The 18573-nt window shown below is 34.7% G+C and overlaps 1 protein-coding gene and 1 long non-coding RNA gene across 2 annotated transcripts; one reads left to right on the plus strand and one right to left on the minus strand.

The window, feature by feature from the left end:
* Positions 1 to 3312: 3312 nt before the first annotated feature.
* On the plus strand, positions 3313 to 8538 carry LOC148876432 (uncharacterized). Its single transcript, XM_088967037.1, has 11 exons — positions 3313 to 3840; positions 3995 to 4081; positions 4614 to 4718; positions 4825 to 4941; positions 5189 to 5731; positions 5846 to 6216; positions 6303 to 6402; positions 6590 to 6649; positions 7467 to 7550; positions 7715 to 7831; positions 8025 to 8538. The coding sequence occupies exons 2-11, from the start codon at positions 4022 to 4024 to the stop codon at positions 8325 to 8327; spliced, it is 1860 nt and encodes a 619-aa protein (XP_088823163.1). The 5' UTR covers positions 3313 to 3840; positions 3995 to 4021; the 3' UTR covers positions 8328 to 8538.
* Positions 6296 to 10314, minus strand: LOC148876433 (uncharacterized). The gene is made up of 3 exons (XR_016105958.1): positions 10116 to 10314; positions 8863 to 9074; positions 6296 to 6389 (listed from the first exon to the last, which is right to left on the minus strand). It is a non-coding gene; the product is annotated as an uncharacterized LOC148876433 (long non-coding RNA).
* Positions 10315 to 18573: the final 8259 nt, after the last annotated feature.

Here is an 18573-nt window from a genome sequence, read left to right on the forward strand (position 1 = left end):
AAAACATGAATTAACAAACAATTTGATGGTAAAGTGAAGCATGAGAGCATAGTATCTGACGGCACATTGAGAATATCTTCTGTACTTATTATATATTAAATTTATGGAAAGATGTACACTATGTCTAACTTGGTGCATTGCTCTCTTCAATAAATCTTACTTCCAATGAACCTAAAGCACTTACTAATATTAAAGCTTAAAAAAGCTGGTTTGTGTGAAAGGATGATGTTTAATTAGTAAACGAGGACAGATCCCAAGATTAAAGGGTCCCTAAAATTGCACCCAACGTTTAATTAGTTGACTTAAAAAGGAAGGCTCCTTTCAATGTTGACTCTTTCCTCTTTTCCTCTATAATCCAAAAGAATGTAATACCCAATGAATTGAATTCAGTGGACCGGCAACAGCAGACGGAGTCTCAATTCTGACTCTGCGAGGCGAGGCCACATCTTTAAAGGCATATCCAACACTTTTCAACTCTTCTCTTCTGTTAACAGTTAAAGAATTTTTTTTTTTTCCTTCTTCTTCTTCTTCTTCACTTTATCTGAATTTTTGTTTGTTGGTCCTCATAATACGACGAGGGTCCCTCACCTTTAATTTCTTTTAGTTGAAGATAAATAATTGTACGAAGAATTAGTACTAATTAAATTATCTCCTATACTGTCAAAATACGTCCCACCGCAATTAACGAGGAAGGGAAAATTACACTAAAAGCCAGGATTCGAAGGGGCTTAACAGCTAGGCGAGCTGCTCCCCACCCAAACGGCAAAGGAAAAAGAGGGATCGTAATTTATAATAATGCGTGCTCAATCCAAAAGCGATGTACAGAAATAGAAGCATTTCATCTCAAATTCTCATGTCCCCCCCGGTCCATAAATTCATAAAGCGTGCTGCTCCAATACTCCGTCCACTCTTTCTCACTCCTTGCTTGTACGAAATACAAATCGTATGGTAGAGTGTAGATCCATCCGTTTGGACTTAGGAGCTCAATCCAAAAGCTCTATTTCTACGATTACAAGGCTTCATTTTGCTTACATCCCTAATCCCTTTCATGATGAGTTGGACCCTGTTCAGGCTCTGCATTCATTGGGCAATTCCGCGGCCCCACTCTGCATCTCTTATCCTATTGCCATATATTGGGAACATCTCCCAATGAATAACATCAGACACATTTCCAATGCGTACATACTTCATGCTTGTTGTGTCTCACTCTTGTGAGTTTAGAAAGAAAAGTGGATAAGAATTCAAGGCTTAAACTTATTCCAAATCTCTTGTACCAGTCCAAATTGAAATCAATTTGGATGAATTAAACAGATCAATAAGATATATTGAAGTGGACCAATTCAGAATTAGTGGTCTAAAGTATTTATTATATTGGATTGGACATGGTCTATTGGTATTGAATTTTTATTGATATTGGATTGGATCAGGTTGAATAAATACCGGGTCCATTGATAAGGTTTAGATTAGAACAAATCTAAATTATAATCAATTTAAACATGGGAAATTGTCTAAAGCTCAACATGAGTTTTCACCATTTCTCTTGAGGCTCAGAATTTGTACTCTACATATTTGCATTTGTACTCCTTCCAAACTGAGCCTAAATTCACCATAACTTTTTGAAATGTCTAAGATTCACCATGTCACTAACTTGATGTTAAACAGACTAACGAGAGTTAATATATTACCATTTCACCCTTCATAGAAAAATATAAAATACATACCTATATATTTTAATATTTTAACTACAAAACCATGAAAAAAAGGGAAAATGTTCAAAAAATATTTTCAAATATAAAATACATAAAAACATAAAAATTACAAAAAATAGAAAAAAAATATATGAATTGAAAAACAACATCAGAAAATGAAAATTGTAGAAAAAACACCTAAAATTATAGAAAAACATAAAAATTGAAAATAAATAACAAAAAGATACAGAAAAATTTATAGATTAATGTAGAAAATGGAAAAATGTAAAAAAGCAGAAATTATAAAAAAACATTGGAAATTATAACAAAACACTAAAAATTCAAAATAAAAACAAGAAAATTGAAAACTGAAAAAGACAAAAAACTCAAAAAATATAAAGATTGGATAAAAAAAGAATTGCAAATATACATATAATGATAAAGGTTCAAAAATTATATATTATAGAAAAAAGTAAAAAATTGTAAAAAACACAAGAAAGTGATAAAATTTTCAAAAAGATAATAAGGACCTACACAAAAAGACATAAAATGATGAAAATTTAAAAATATCAACTAAATAAGAAAAAATTAAAAAATGATATTTTTTAAAATTATATATTTTAGAAAAAAAATTACAAAGAAACTAATAAAATGATAAATTTTTTCAAAAAATAAATAAAATTGGATCCAAAGATTATTGCAACAAAATAAAAAAAAAAAAATTCAGACAATAGGATAAAAATTTACAAAAATATCTTTTTTGCATAAATTTGTAGAACCCTCGATGGCGATTTACATTCCAGATTCAAAAGAATACATTGCAAATGTTTCAAAACATCAAAAATCTTTGAAATTTCTGATTGTCTTCTTTCAAATCTTCAAACAGTTTTGTGCGGCAGCGACCTTCAAACAAGAACGAGAGAGAGAGAGAGACCCTTTTCCCTTAATTCGCCATTTAACGGAAGGTGAATTTTGGAAAATAAAAATCACTGACATGGGATTCCATAGACATTTTAAAAAATTGTCGTGAGTTTAAAGAAATGCTGAACTTGTTTTAGACAATTTCCCTTTAAACATATTGAACGGCCCAAACATTGAATTAGATGGTCCAAAATAATCCAAAATATTTTATTAGATTAATTTGGACCTAATCCATTTATAGTGTATTCAGACCGGATTGAATTGGACCAAAACTGATCCAATTGACACCCCTACCCACAATACACTACCTGTGTATTGGGAGGGAAGAGGGCAAATGTACAAGCACATTCACATTTCACAGTGGACCAGAAGAAGAAGAAGATTCATTTCATGATCAACCATCCACCACCACCTGAGTGTTGAGTGCTGACGCTGAGTGAGTAGTGAGGAATGGCGCCTGACTGTGATTGGTACACACGGTCCACATTTGGCTCCACGCCAACCTAGAGACAGATGTATTCTCTGCTTTATGCGACTCCACGTGCAAGCATTGCTCGTGCCAACAACCAACAACATGACCCCATTCCTAAAATACCCCTCCCTTTCTACTAAAGTCCTAAGTCCTACCATGTAATTAGTATGGTAATATGATCATCCCTTCTTCCCTCCATTTACAAAAGCTTAGTTGGAAGCCATGTGACTGGGGGCAGCTTTTTGTGTTTATTTTTTTATCTTTTTGTGAGTAGTATTGATTATCAATTTATCATCCCATTATTCCCATTTTCCCGTTACAGACTTCAAGCTTATTATTGGCTCCAAACCACCACCACTCGGCCCCAACCCACATCCCATGCTTCGAGTTTTTGACTGAACTCGTCACCCACCTCTCTCTCTCTCTCTCTCTCTCTCTCTCTCTCTCGAAACGCTTTTTTAAACGCTTCCGGTTTACAATTTACGGAGAAGAAAGAAACAGTGAGGAGACACACACAATCTCTGGCTCTGTCCTCGGTCTCTCTCAAAACGCTTTTTAAGCTTCTAATTTTCATTTCTTTAACCTTCTTCTTCTACTTCTGTCTGGCTTCCTTCCATGACGTTTAGCTCGAAATCTCGTCGTCTTCTCCTGTGGTTTTTGTCGTTTTGTTTCACTTCGATCGAGGGATGCAGGGATTAGTATTTGGGATGTTACATTCAACTTTCCCGCTCTCGAAAAAATAATGAAAATTTTCTCAAGGTCTCTCTTCTCTTCTCCGTCTTTGTTTCCAATTTCCATGCCTTTCCTACCACTTTTTTTTTTTTTTCGTTCTATCTCTGGATTCTTTTTTCTTAAACAGCTATTTTTCAGTTATTGACTTATTGCTGCTATTGTTGCTTTTACTTCCTCTCAGTGCTATCTCGTTCATCAGAAAGTAAAAATGAATACCAGAGTCCGGACGACGTCGCAGACCATGAAAGCTCCAATGAAACATGAAAAAGTAAGCTCCATTGATGAATATCCGAACTGAGCCTCTGTTTCTTATTGAAATACGTGGTCGCTTTTGTACTGGGGAATCTCTAGACCGTGAAATCTCTTCATAGAATTGATAAGTAGCTAGCACCGGGGAAATTCCGTTTTGGGTTTCTGATTTTTCTATGGATATTGATTCATCTTTGGTGGAGAGATTTCATAAGGGTAAACCTCAGAGAAAAAATGGAAAAGTATGCATCTATGAAGAAAATACCACATTGGTTTCCAAATTTTTGGAAATTTGGCTCCTTTCTTAAACTATCCCTTTCTTCTTGATGGAAATGTTCTCTTCAGTCTTCACTTCCTATATGTATTTTTTCCTTTAAAAAGTAAAAGCTGAGTTTTTTCTTTACCTTGTTCTTGTTCATGCTGATTGTAAAATCTACTTTGACCTGTAATCAAATAATCAAAATAGGATGGTTTCACCATTTTTTTTTCTTCCCAGAAGCAATGGGAGAGTGATCAATCGTTTCTCTTTTCTTTTTATTTGATTTTTGAAGAAGGAGAAGATGGAATTTCAGGAGAACAGACTAATGGATTCCCAGAAAGCAACTACAAGTAGACGTCACTCAAGCAGAGAAAGGAAAATGGCGTTACTACAAGATGTATATATGCTTCCCTCTATTAACCAAAGATTGTTTAGATTTCATATAATCCTTTATTCTCTTTTGATTTCTGATTTGGGTCACTGTTCAAATTTCAAATTTGCAGGTTGATAAACTAAAAAAGAAGCTTAGGCATGAAGAGAATGTTCACAGAGCTCTGGAGAGAGCTTTCACAAGACCTTTAGGAGCTTTACCTCGTCTTCCTCCTTACCTTCCTCCATATGTTAGTACTCTTTATTAAATTAAATATCTTTTTCGTTTGCACTTGATCTCCTCTCCTCCCTCCTATAAGCCAGAATAAGAAATAATACTTATAGAACTAAATGAAGAAGGGCGAATGGCATTAGTGGAAAACATGCCGGAACAGAAAAATTCGAGGTGCACAGATAACTTCATGAACCAACATGAGAATAACCCAATATTTATTATCTGTGTGTCTCTACATGGCCTTTTGGTTTTCTCTATTGCAGACATTGGAGCTTCTTGCCGAGGTGGCTGTTTTGGAAGAGGAGGTTGTTCGGCTTGAAGAGCAGGTTTTGAATTTCAGACAAGGCCTCTATCAGGAAGCTGTCTACATATCATCCTCCAAGAAGAATACTGAGAGTCTGAAGGAACTCTGTGAACCATACCCATGTCGAAATTCCAAACAGGAACAAGTCAAGGCTTCCTCTCAAGCTGAATGCAGTTTGGCGACCTCCACTGCAAGGATTTTACCCTCTGTCCTTGTCAATTCTTCGGCTTCAACCCAATTGGCTTCTGAGCCCATTCCCAATCGAACAGGGCATTGTGCTACTCGTTCCGCAATTGAGAAACAATTCTCGAGGAGAACTCATTCATTTTCAACTTTTCTGGAAGATGGGCGTGGAAAAGAGAATCAGTCCTGCACTAATTCAACAAAGAATAATAAGCAATCTCCAAAAGACACAGATGCTAAAGTCAAAACTCAAATAAGGAGGCCACCCTCCATTGAGCATAGATCAGTAGATAAGCGTTTGGATCCTCTGAAGCTTCAGGTATGTTTTACCTATTTTTAATACAGAGAAGTCCTGGATGTCTTCCCCCACTACTACTACTACTACTACTACTACTACTACAATGAATTTGAATATGGGTTTCTGAATGTCCAGAGAGAATGTGGAGTCAATAACCAAGAGAGTGCTGAAGAGAGCAATTCAGTTATTCCCGAAGAAATAATACCAGGAGGCGGAAGTAGCAGTGCTAACAAAATTTCTGAGGACATTCTGAAGTGCCTGTCAAGCATTTTCTTAAGGATGAGCAGGCTCAAGAATAAGGGAATGGAATTTGATATTTTGCCTGCCTTTTTGGGATTAACATCTAATAGAAGTTCTGAAGAAATAGAGTTCATAGATCCTTATGATATTTGCTTGGAATTTGGAAAGAGAGATATTGGTCCATATAAACACCTATGTGTGATTGAAGCTAGTTCAATCGATCCAAATCGAACAACAAACTCTTTGTTTCTAATCCGGAGACTGAAGTAAGTTTTTGAACTCTAAATTAGATTGGTTTCTTTTACTCATGCCATAAGAAAGTGATCAGCAAAGATATTTTGTTACTTTTCAGGCTGCTCCTTGGAAGACTTGTGTCTGTCAACTTGCAGGGTCTTACCCATCAGCAGAAGCTTGCATTCTGGATCAACATATATAATTCCTGCATGATGAATGTACGAGCAAAAATGACTATAAATCAGAATTGACTTCTTTGTGTTAAGTAAAACAGTACAATTTTCATAAATGCTTTCTTTGTTATGTTCTTTTCTGCATGTTGCATTGTTCTGTGACGTCCATTTTACTCTTACCCATATTAAGTGGAGATAAGAAAAGGCTATTTACTGCTCCGTAATGGTTCAGGCTTTCCTGGAGTATGGGATACCTGAGAGTCCTCAGAAGGTTGTTGCATTGATGCAGAAGGTAAGAGTTATTCAGGACTCCTTTTTCTTTCCATATTGTATGCTTCCTCATTTTCATTTATTATATATATTTCATTGTTTCTATTTAAATTACTGCTGTAACTCAAATTCTGGTCACAATCTAAAATCCTTGTATCTTTTGCATTGTTGAGATCAATGAATGCAAATCTATGAGATTTATCTTCAGTACACCACCATAACTGAACATGGATAGACTAGATATGAGAATATGACCTCCAGCATGAGTTGCTCATGGAGGTTTACTTGGGAATATTTCTCTTTTATTCTGTTGAGAAAGGGGTTTCATGATTATTGATTACCAATCATGAAAATAGGAAAAACAAAAAGTGGATTGGGAGGCAAAAAATGGAAAACTAATTATCCAAAGCCTCTGATTCTTCCTACAATTTGATTGTTTATCATCTATAATGGTTACACTTATCCAGCCTGTAGACAATTTCCTGGACTCTTATGACATATATCTTCATTGACATTGACATTGACACTCTAGAGGGATGCAAAGATACATGATATATGAAGTTCACTTCTCTTTTACTTGATCAATGGATTCTTGAACTGTTGCCTATCCCAAATAAATAAGAAAGCACAAAGGAATTTCATCCTGAGACTATGGTCATCTTCATTTTTAACCAAATGCTACTGCTAGGATATATCATTTGGAGTTTCCAAATGAAAATGTGTGGTGTAAAAGACTTGGACCTTAGATTTCTTCTTGTTCAAGATGCTCAAACCTTAAATTTCTATACCAGTCTCAGCAAAAGCATACAATGATGCATCAATCTTTTTGTATATATCAGGCAACAATAAATGTAGGTGGTCACTTGCTGAATGCACTGACAATTGAGCATTTCATCCTGAGACTGCCTTACCACTCAAAACATGTAAGTTCTACTCAGTTTCAATTTCTTTTGTGTCTGTACTGTAGCAGAGTAGAAAAGTGATCTTTCTTAGTTTCATTTTGTTTTGGTGGGATGGGGATTGTTCTCCAGATTAAGAGTATTTCTGGTGCTGATCAACTATCGTTTTTCGTGTGATTTCTGATCAGACCTATACGAAAGGTACCAAAAATGATGAGATGACTACACGTAATATCTTTGGCCTGGAGTGGTCTGAACCCTTGGTTACATTTGCACTTTCCTGTGGAAGCTGGTCATCTCCTGCGGTAACTTTGTTCACTTTACCATACTTTGCCTATGTTTCCTTCCCAGTAATGAGAGAGAGAGAGAGAGAGAGAGAGAGAGAGAGAGAGAGAGAGAGAGAGAGAGAGAGAGAGAGAGAGTTCACTGGTGTGTTGTTTTTGGTTAAGATGATCTCTCTGCTACTTCTAATACAGAATTAAATGTTGTCAAATGAAGGTGAGAGTGTATACAGCATCACAGGTTGAGAATGAGCTAGAAGCAGCTAAGAGGGATTACTTACAAGCAGCAGTCGGTATTTCAACATCAAACAAATTGGCTTTCCCCAAACTGTTGGACTGGTATCTACTCGACTTTGCAAAGGACTTGGAGTCATTGCTTGATTGGTTGTGCCTCCAGCTACCTACTGAACTCAGGCAGGAAGCAGTTAAGTGCCTGGAAAGAGGGAGAAGAGAGCCTATTTCACAGGTAGTACAAGTGATTCCATATGAGTTCAGTTTCAGGTACCTACTACACCGATAAAAGTTTTTTTCTTCCTCATGTAATATTCAGTCTAAACATTTTTTAAGGGCGTTGGGATGAAGAGTCTGTACACAGTTACACTGAATATAGAAAAAAAGCAAATATATAATTTATCCATCTGTATGTAATTGTTTTGGGTGTGGGGATCCCTTTATTGTATTTGTTTCTGGAAAAGAGCTTTACATGAAAAAAGGCCATTTCATTGAGTTCATTCTTGGTATTACCCATGGATTTTCAACTGTCTACTCTCTTAATTATGTATTAGGATTGACTGAAGAAAATAATAAATGGTGGTTGAGTCTTACATGGACTGGAAGGATCATTTAAACAAACAAGAAAAGGGTCTAAGAATATAAAGGAGAGGAATTGAAGCTAACAAGCTGACAAGCAAACAAGAAATTGATAGCCAATGCAGTTCTGTTTATGTCTCTCTTTAGGATGCTGTTGATGCAAGTTAATTGTTCACTTCCAGGTCATAAGCATAAGAAAACACTAATATGCAATCTGCATTGGTTTGAATCACATATCATAATACCCATTGTTAAGCCCTTGGTATAGCTGTTTTATTTGATGGCCCCTTATCAAAATGAAATCAAAAGGCTTTCCTTGCTTGGTGGTTGGGACCAACTGCAATTCTCTTGGTCCTCTACTCTTGAATGCTGGTAATGAGTGCCTTTCTTCATTGCAGTGCAAACAAAAAGGCCGCCAATGGACGAGGACATCAAATCTACACCATCCATGATCCAACTGCTAACAGTATACCAGGAAATAAATGAACAGTCATCAGTGTAGTAACATCTAATGATAGAGCACCTATAAATAGTCTCTAAACTCCAAAGATCCAAAAAGAACAAGAAAAAATGTTTACAAAAAAAAAACAAAAAGAATGTCAGAGGGTGTTTCATGTTTGTCATTGATGCGTTTTTCTACCATTGCATTTAAATAAATTGCTGACCCATTTCAATTCCAACTGGCTTTTTTTTTTTTTTTTTTCTGGGACAACAATTCCAACTGTTTGATTGGGTGGAATGGGATTTCAATTCTCGTTCTTGGCAGAATGACATTCATTCCAGCCGGCCAAAAAAAAAAAGTGACTAACCCCCAACCCTATTTCTCTTTACCCGACACCACCCTCTTTGGGAATCATGTATATTTTATTGAATTCGATCCTGATTCTTGAATCAACCAAACAGTCGGGGAATAGGCAATTCTAATTCTGATTACATGGGATTCCGATTCTAATTTTGATTCTGACTACGAACTTTATAGTTGATTTGGAAAATAAGGCCGAATTTGGGAGGAGTATAAATGCAAATATGTAGAGTGCAAAACCTTATATTTTATATTATTTTGTATGTATTTACACTACATATTTGCATTTGTACTGCTTCCAAACTGAGCCCAAGGGAAGACTAATTATCGAGTTGAGATGGCGACAGATGACCCAAAGTCTAATGCTTTAACTGAAAACAAGAAAACAAGTCCTGGACAGTGAAAAGTGGAAATGGTTTCTTCTGTCTCAGCCTCAAATAGTAGGAAATAAGACTCGGCAGAAGTTGATGAAATGCATTCTTATGTACATGCCTGTATGCATTTGGTTAGACGGGTTACTCCAACCCATCCCAAACAGACTACGATTGGAAGGGGAAATATAAATCCTATTCCTACAAGAAATTCATATTTGGATTCAATCCCATTCAAGGACAGTGCTTCGTGGATAAGATTTCGAAACAAATGAAATTCAAATGGGACAGACTTTCTTTCTCATGGCGAAGTTCTGAAACTTACCTTGACATGAAATAACCTCATTGTACACGAGACCGAGAAAGGCCAAAAGAAGTGAATTATTGGAATGAAAAACATGACAGCTTTGCAAAGGTCCAATCCGCCAGACCAAATTCAAGCAAATCCTAATACTCAAAAATCTGGCTTTGTCGCATTCTCGAGAAACTCTGGGGGGTAAAGGCAAGCAGAGTGGCCCTCGCACGCACTAGCACCATCCGTAAAAGCTATATGAAGTAAAGAGAAAGTGCTTTCCAGAGTTGTAAGTGGGAAAAGTTTAATGGGTTCATCCTGATTTTCTATTACATTAATCAATAAACTAAGATGATAATTTGTGTTGAAAACTTGATGCTGCGAGTATATTAACTTGGAAACTATAAGATATTTCTTATGTGAGTGGTTTTGGGAACACTTACACGTGGCAAGTGGCAACATCCTCCAATTTTGAGGCAGCAAGTTTCAGCCCACAATCTATTGTCATGGGTCCAGCATTATATTTTTAATTAAAATTGATAATTTGGGTAGTCAATTTCTCTCTGGAAAGCTTTCAATTCAAGATGAGCTATAAGGATGACATGGGCCGGGTGGGTGTACGCATGACAAATCTAGAGTGTGGTAATCTGATTCTGATGGATGGTCCGATTGAATAGGAAGTTCACATATTAAATTTATTCTTTTTATACTTAAAAAGCATAAATAAATTCTCTCCCCCTGTCTCCACAATTGGTTTACTTCAAGTAAATTTAAATAACTTAAGAAAAACGTACAATTAAATTTCCCCTAAATTTCAAAGCAATTTTTTTTTTTATTATAAAACAATTTTGTAGTACAATCATCCTAGCTGTGTTTTTAGTATGTATATCATACCCCCACCAAATAGGGCTCTCTACTAAAAGAGAATCTTAACTATTGGATGGTGTTCATTTGTTTGGATTGATAGAAAAACCTGGGATATGAACCCATGATATGATGCTCGTGCATAACCATTCTATAAACCAAAGTGTTTTAATATGCATATTGATGATTTAACAGAATTGATTACATTAATAAGTTGACATAGCTATGTAGACATATAGATAGGGGACTAGTTTGATTGCCATATCTAAACAAAATCTTGCACTAGCAGCAGCATGGTAGGGACCTTTTACCAACCTAACTTTTTTTTTCTTGGAACTTTTGACTTGAAAGAGAAAATAAATTTCTTGGGTTAAAAGTTTTGTACGATCGATATCACTTTGGTTCCATATATTTGTTTGTTTTGCAGGAAAACATTATACAAGAGTTTTTTTTTCAGTATTTTGCAATTTTTTGTGTTTGGTTGGGTAAAAAAATTTAAAGTTCTGAGATATATTTTGCTTACAGTTAGATATTGCCAGAAGACTTTTAGGCCATGTTTGGGAGCGCTTAAAAATAAGCTTGAAATAAGTGGTTATTTTTAAAAATAAGGGCTTATTTTTTAAACCCAAATTTCTAGCTTTTTTTAAGGGATAAATAAACTGCAGTCCACCTCAGAAATATGAAATTACAGCCCCTTCCTAATCTACCAGTAGCCCCCCCTATAAACTGCATCATTCCTATGGATTTGGCATCAATCAACGATTAGGATTCATCCCACCTGTACGGTGGGGCTAAGATTTCTGAGGTGGACTGAACTATAAAAATCCCTTTTTTAAGTGTCCATACAAAAAGCACTTATTAAAATTTTTTCTCCCATAATTATCCTCGATGGATTTTTAGAATACCAATTATACCCTTTTACAAAGACACTTTTATAAAAGTAATTTTTCAAAAGTAAAGTATTTTTACAAAAACACTTTTATTAAAGTAGTTTTATGAATGCACTTTTACGAAAGCACTTTTATAGAAGTACTTTTACATGAAAGCACTTTTATGAAGGCACTTTTATTAAATTACTTTTATAAAAATATTTTTACGAAACACTTTTATTAAATTACTTTTATAGAAGTTTTTACGAAACACTTTTATAAAAGTGCTTTTATAAAAGCACTTTATGAAAATACTTTTATCAAAGCACTTTTATGAAAACACTTTTACGAAATCACTTTATGAAATAACTTTTATGAAAGCACTTTTACGAAATCACTTTTATAAAAATACTTTTATGGAAGTACTTTTATAAAAGCATTTCTATCGAAGTACTTTTATTCATTCACTTTGGATTGGATGTTTTTGAAAATTTGAAAGAAAATGAAGGACAAAAGAGTCACAATTGCTTATTTAAGTGCTCATTGGAGAAAAAGACCACCAAACGCCCAATATAAAATAAGTGCATATTTTTCTAAAATAAGCACGTGAAAAAGTTGGGTGCCAAATGCAAATAAGTGCTTATTTGAATAAGCACATGTTTTTAAGCACTTGTTTTTAACATAAGCACTCCCTAACATGGCATTGATCTTTTATTTAATAGAAGTTGCTCTACAAACCATAGACTTGGATTTCCTATTATCTTTTGTTTAAAAAAATAAGGATCCATTAAAAACATCAAGGATACATTATGCACCCTCCTTATAACATGAGCAGCATGCACATTCATTTTATTTACCTAAACTAGAGATATGTTATCAAAAAATGTGATGAGGTGCTTGATATGTTCAATGAGGGGTAAGATTCTCTAATTGATGTTTTTATTGGCTTATCGAATGCATTCTAGGATAGCTTTTGCATCAGAAAAGAGAATGGCTGAGGTGAGGCCTTCGAGATCAAGCATCTTAGGCCTCTGATGATTGCCTAGAGTTTTGCTTTGCCTACTATTGGAGGGAGATTCAAAATTTTCAAGAATCTCCTCTCTCTCTCTCTCTCCCTCCATTTTTTTGTTTTAGTTTTGTCTTTTCTCTCTTTCACTCTTCTTACATGTAGGTAAAAGACTCTTGTCCTACATTGCTTGGGAAAAGACTTGGCTTGGAGTATATTACTAAAGTTGCTCTCCCTATGGGTAAGGACCCATAGGAAGAGAGCAATATATATATATATATATTTTACATGCATGTGAGGGGGGTTAGGGGTGCTTTTCACACATGTGCACAATGATCCGGCCGGGTTGGGGCGCGAGCGCATGTGTCTGTGTATGTGTATGCATTGTTCTAGAGAGACACTTCTCTTTGAAAAGACATAGATGTGTCCATTCGGGTGACTGAGTATATTATAAATAGAGTGGTGGTCGACTTAGTGACATCCAACAAAAACAATCACAATTCTCTGCCTGTTTGATTTTCTTGAGCATTCTCGGTATGAAACCTATCTCTGCTAACCCCATTATAAGGATACTGTCAATAGTTCTTGATTTCTCTAAGATTGGACCTTTCAATGGAACCAACTATAAGCGTTGGAGACAACACATTCTTTTTGCCTTAGAACAGTTAGGGGTAGCCTCTACTTTGATTGAAACAAACCCATTGAATATGGAAAAACCAACCCATTTTGTTGTTGTAGAACATTGGATCATTACTGACCACCTCTCCAAGAACCATATCCCGAATTGCCTATCCAATGAATTTTACAATGTTTACTATTCCTACAAATTTGTCTATGAAATCTGGACTGCTTTAGACAATAAATATGCTCTGGAAAATGTGGAAAATAAAAATTATGTCATTACCAATTTCTTGCACAAAGGAAGGCATGATATTGCTAGACAAATTTATTGTTAGTTCTTTCATAGAGAAATTGCCACATACATGAAATGATTCCAAAACAAATATGAAGCACAAGAGAAAGGACACTACTTTGGACCAAGTAGTGGTCCAAATCAATATAAAAGAAAAGAATAGAAAGAAAGATGAAAATGAGAAAAATCAGATTTTCAAAACCAATCTAGTGGAGGAAATGACTATAAAATTCAAAAAGAATTTGAATGTGAAAAATGACTAGAAATTCAAGTTGTGTCATTATTGAAAGAAGAAAGACTTTGGGAAATCCAAAGTCAACTTAACAGAAGATGTCATTGCAGCAATGGTTATCGAGGAAAATTTGGTTGATAAACCAAAGGAGTGGGTATTGGATACAGTGCTACCAAGCACATATGTGGAGATTGTGGCTCCTTCTATGACATACAACTCAGACTGAAGGAGAACAAGTCTTCATAGAAAACTCACGGATTTCGAAGGTCATTGGCAAAGGAAAGGTGCTCCTGAAACTGACTTCGGGAAAGATCCTAATGCTAAATGATGTGCTGCATGTGCTAGAAATCATGAGAAACTTGGTATCAGGTGTACTCCTCAACAAAATAGGACTGAAGCTCACATTTGAAGCAGACAAAGCCGTGTTAACTAAAAATAATGTATTTATTGGAAACAGATATAATGCTAGTAGATTATTTGTATTGAATATTTTTGATATTATTATGAATGAGAATAATTCTTCTTCTACTTATATTGTTAAATATTTTGATATTTGGCATTCTAGACTAGGACATCATAGTGCTCATTATTTAAAATGATTATGCAAATTAGAAGTTTTGGATGCTCCTATTGATTTTACAAGTTTAAAATGTCAAGTGTGTAGAAGAAAAATTTACTAAAAATCCTCGTAAAAGAGTAGAAAGACAAACTGAATTATTGCATCTTATACATAGTGATTTAAGGGATCTTAAATTTCACGAAGCTAGAGGAGGAAAAGGTATTATATAATCTTCATAGATGACTTCTCTCTAGATGTGTAAAAGTAGTTTTACTTAGATCAAAGGATGAAGCTAAACAAACTTTTATAACATATAAAACTAAAGTAGAAAATCAGGGATCGAATATGATGGAGAAATAATTAGAAAATTCTTTCAAGAGAATGGATTTATACATGAAACTACAACCCCTTACTAATCTAAATCTAATGTAGTAGCAGAAAGACTTAACAAAACATTAAAACAAAACATTAAAAGTGAAATAGACTCTTTAGTTATTAATGGAATTTGTGAATATTCCACTTGGAACTAAAACATTGGACTGTAAATAGATATTTAAGAAGAAATTGAAACCAGATGATACCATAAATAAGTTTAAATCCAAATTAATTGCTAAAGGTTACAAACAAAAGAAAGAGATTTATTTGACACTCATTCCCCTATTACAAGATTAACCACAATTAGGATCTTGTTTGCTATAGCATCCATATAAAAACTTGTGGTTCATCAAATAGACATAAAAACAACTTTCTTAAATGGGGAATTAGAAGAAGAAATTTACATTAGGCAACCTGAACGCTTTATAGTGTTAGGATAGGAGAACAGAGTATGTAAACTAATTAAGCTTTTGTATGTCTTAAAGCAAGCTTCCAAACAATAGTATGAAAAGTTTGGATATGTGTTAATGACAAATGGAAATAACAGAAATGGTTTTGACAAATGCGTATATAGCAAGTTTGTAGATGATAAAAGAGTTATAATATGCCTATATGTTGATGATATACTGATAATGGGTACAAATATGGACGTAGTAAAAGAAACGGAACAATTCTTAATGTCTAAATTTGATGATGTGTTAATGACAAATGGATATAGCATAAATGATTATGATAGATGCATCTACAACAAGTTTGTAGATAATAAAAGAGTCATGATATGCCTATATGTTGATGATATGTTGATAACGGGTACAAGTATAAATTTGTAAAAGAAACAAAATAGTTCTTAATGTTTAAATTTGATACTAAAGACATGGGTGGGGCTGATGTAACCTTGGGGATTAAAATCCATAAACAATAAGGAAACCATATCATCTCTCAATCACATTATGTGGAAAATATACTTATAAAATTTGGACACTATGACTATAAGCTTGTTAAGACATCTTTTGATTGTAGTATCTACTTAAGAAAACATGTAGGAGAATCTTTTCTAGAAAAGGAGTATGCAAGCATAATTGGATCTATGTCATACTTAATGAACTACACAAGACTACATATAGCAATAATGGTTGGAAAACTAAGTCAACATACTCATAATCACATGAATGAACACTAGGAAAATTTAATAAGACTGTTGAAATATTTAAAAGGAACCATAAACTATGGTTTGCATTATTTAAGTTTTCTTCTTTTTTAGAAGGCTTTATTGATGCAAATTGGATTTCAGATAGTACTTCCACTAGTGGGTATGTCTTTACCCTAGGAGGTGGAGCAGTTTCTTTGAAATTAGTAAAGCAGTTAGGGCTGTTCATAACAAGACCCAAACCAATCAAACCGACCAACCTGGTCTAATCCAACCCGAGTCAGTCGGTTTTTCTTTAGCACCAGTTGGTTTCGGGTTACAAAAAAACATAAACTGATGGTTCGGTTTTGATTTCGGTTTTCATGTGTGAAAACCGAAACCAAACTGACCCATACCGACTTAGATATATATTATATATATTATATATAATATATTTTAGATATTATATATATATCTGATATATTTCAGCTTTATTATGTATATTATATATATATATTTATGGAAATATATATATATATATATATATATATATATATATATTTCAGCTTTATTTCGGAAATATACATTTTATATATAAAATCTCAACTTTAATCCATCAAATCATTTTTAATTTCCAAGCACCCAACCTTCGCTTCTTAGACTTGAATCCTTTATCGTTCACACCGAGAGAATCATTCACAAAACCAACCCAAACTGACTCAAACCAACGAGGTCGATTTTAGTTTCATTTCTAAGTAAATTGACCAAGTCGGGTTGGATGGAAAAACGCCAATAAATTGACCTAACCTGACCCATGAATAACCCACTGTAATACAAGTTTGACAATGGAGGTCAAATTCATTGCATTATAATTGGTAGGGTCCGAAGTAGAGTGGCTAAGGAACTTACTGGTAGATATACTAGGATGACAATTTTCCCCATCCTGATGGGGACCTGACTTCCCCGACCCCATCAGGTCGGGGATGGGGATTGTTTTGGCTGGGTGGGGATTGAGGTCCCTGCCCCGCCTCGACCCTGATTGTATATATATATATATATATTAAATGTTATTTATATTAACTATACTATTATATTATTTATATTATAATATATTATATATATCAAAACATATTTAAAATATTATTTATAATTTGTATTTTTTGTTTATTTTAAGTAAATTTATTTTTTTTAAAAAATACTATTATCTAAAAACATTTTGGGGATTCGGGTCCCCATGGGGAACCCATCCCCATTAGGGATTAGGGATGGAGGACAAATTTTATCCCCATTGGGGATCGGGGACGGGGATAAGGTTAATTTGAAAATCGGGGTCAGGGATGAGGAATATGATCCCTGCCCCGAACCTACCCCGTTGCCATTCCTAAGATATACCACTTTGGCCATGCTTGGTTCCATCTATATCTCTCTCCATTGCGATAGCTTAGCAGTGATAACCAGATGTAAATGTCGAAATTGAGTTTGGTGTTCAGTTCATGGCTGAAGTATAGAGTCGCCACCCATCAATGCAAGGGACATGGGAGTGATGGGCCTCCCAAGTTCAAGAAGCAAAACAAGACTCTCATGTATCCAGATTAAAGCTATTCTAGGTACCTTTTAGGGGAGAGAGAGAAGGTGTTAGGCACCCTTCCCATATTCAATATGTAGTACCACTCCCCTAATTAAGCAAAAAAAAAAAAAAAACTAGAAGGGATTAAGCCAATAAGAATGAATAGTGAGTTTGCCTACCAAAGATGATAATCATTGTAGGGTTACTTCCCAAGTGATTTAACCTTCCCATTCCACGTTTGGATAAGAGAAGCCCTTAAAGGAGCAAAGGAGTTGACAACTACATGTCATGCTTCCTCTTTATTCAAGGTCCCTCCCGTTCCTACTAAGCAAATGGAATGGGCCAAACCACAAGGGAGGTAATCCCCAACAAGAAACCTCATCTAATGCAACCCCAACATAAGATTAAAACAGAATAGAGAAGCAAGAATACAAAAAAAAATCAAATTTAACATAAAATAGGAAGTTAAAAAAACTGGGTTCTAACATTCCACACTTAATTCAAATATGCACAATTCATTTAACTATACAAAATCGAATTGGAATATTATGAAATGGAATGATTTCAGCAATGATACCAATCCTACTTGAAAAAAAATACTAAAAGAACATAGGATATTATCTGAAACAATCAACAAATATCTCTAATGATTTCTACACCTAATGTTAGACAGTTTTGTATGCCCTTAGCTCCAATCAGTTTTGATGTACTTTTGACATTTAGTGTAAATAAATAAAATACATGTTTGATTCATGTTGTGTGGTATATTTCTGTGTAATACCCTTAAACTGGACACTTAATGAGATTCGTGTTAATTTAGAACATTTACAACCGTTGGATAAGTCTGGGGAGATTTATCCTGCCAAGGCTAACACTGGTGTGCTGCCAAGTGTTGGGGTGGTTTGTCTCAGTCACTAGGGTGAGACCCAAGGCACATGCAGCTTATTTTAGTAATATGATTACTAAGACACATGCCAAGG

This window comes from Nelumbo lutea, chromosome 1 (genome assembly GCF_056320005.1).
Source record: "Nelumbo lutea isolate HS-2025 chromosome 1, American lotus-T2T, whole genome shotgun sequence".
NCBI lineage: Eukaryota > Viridiplantae > Streptophyta > Magnoliopsida > Proteales > Nelumbonaceae > Nelumbo > Nelumbo lutea.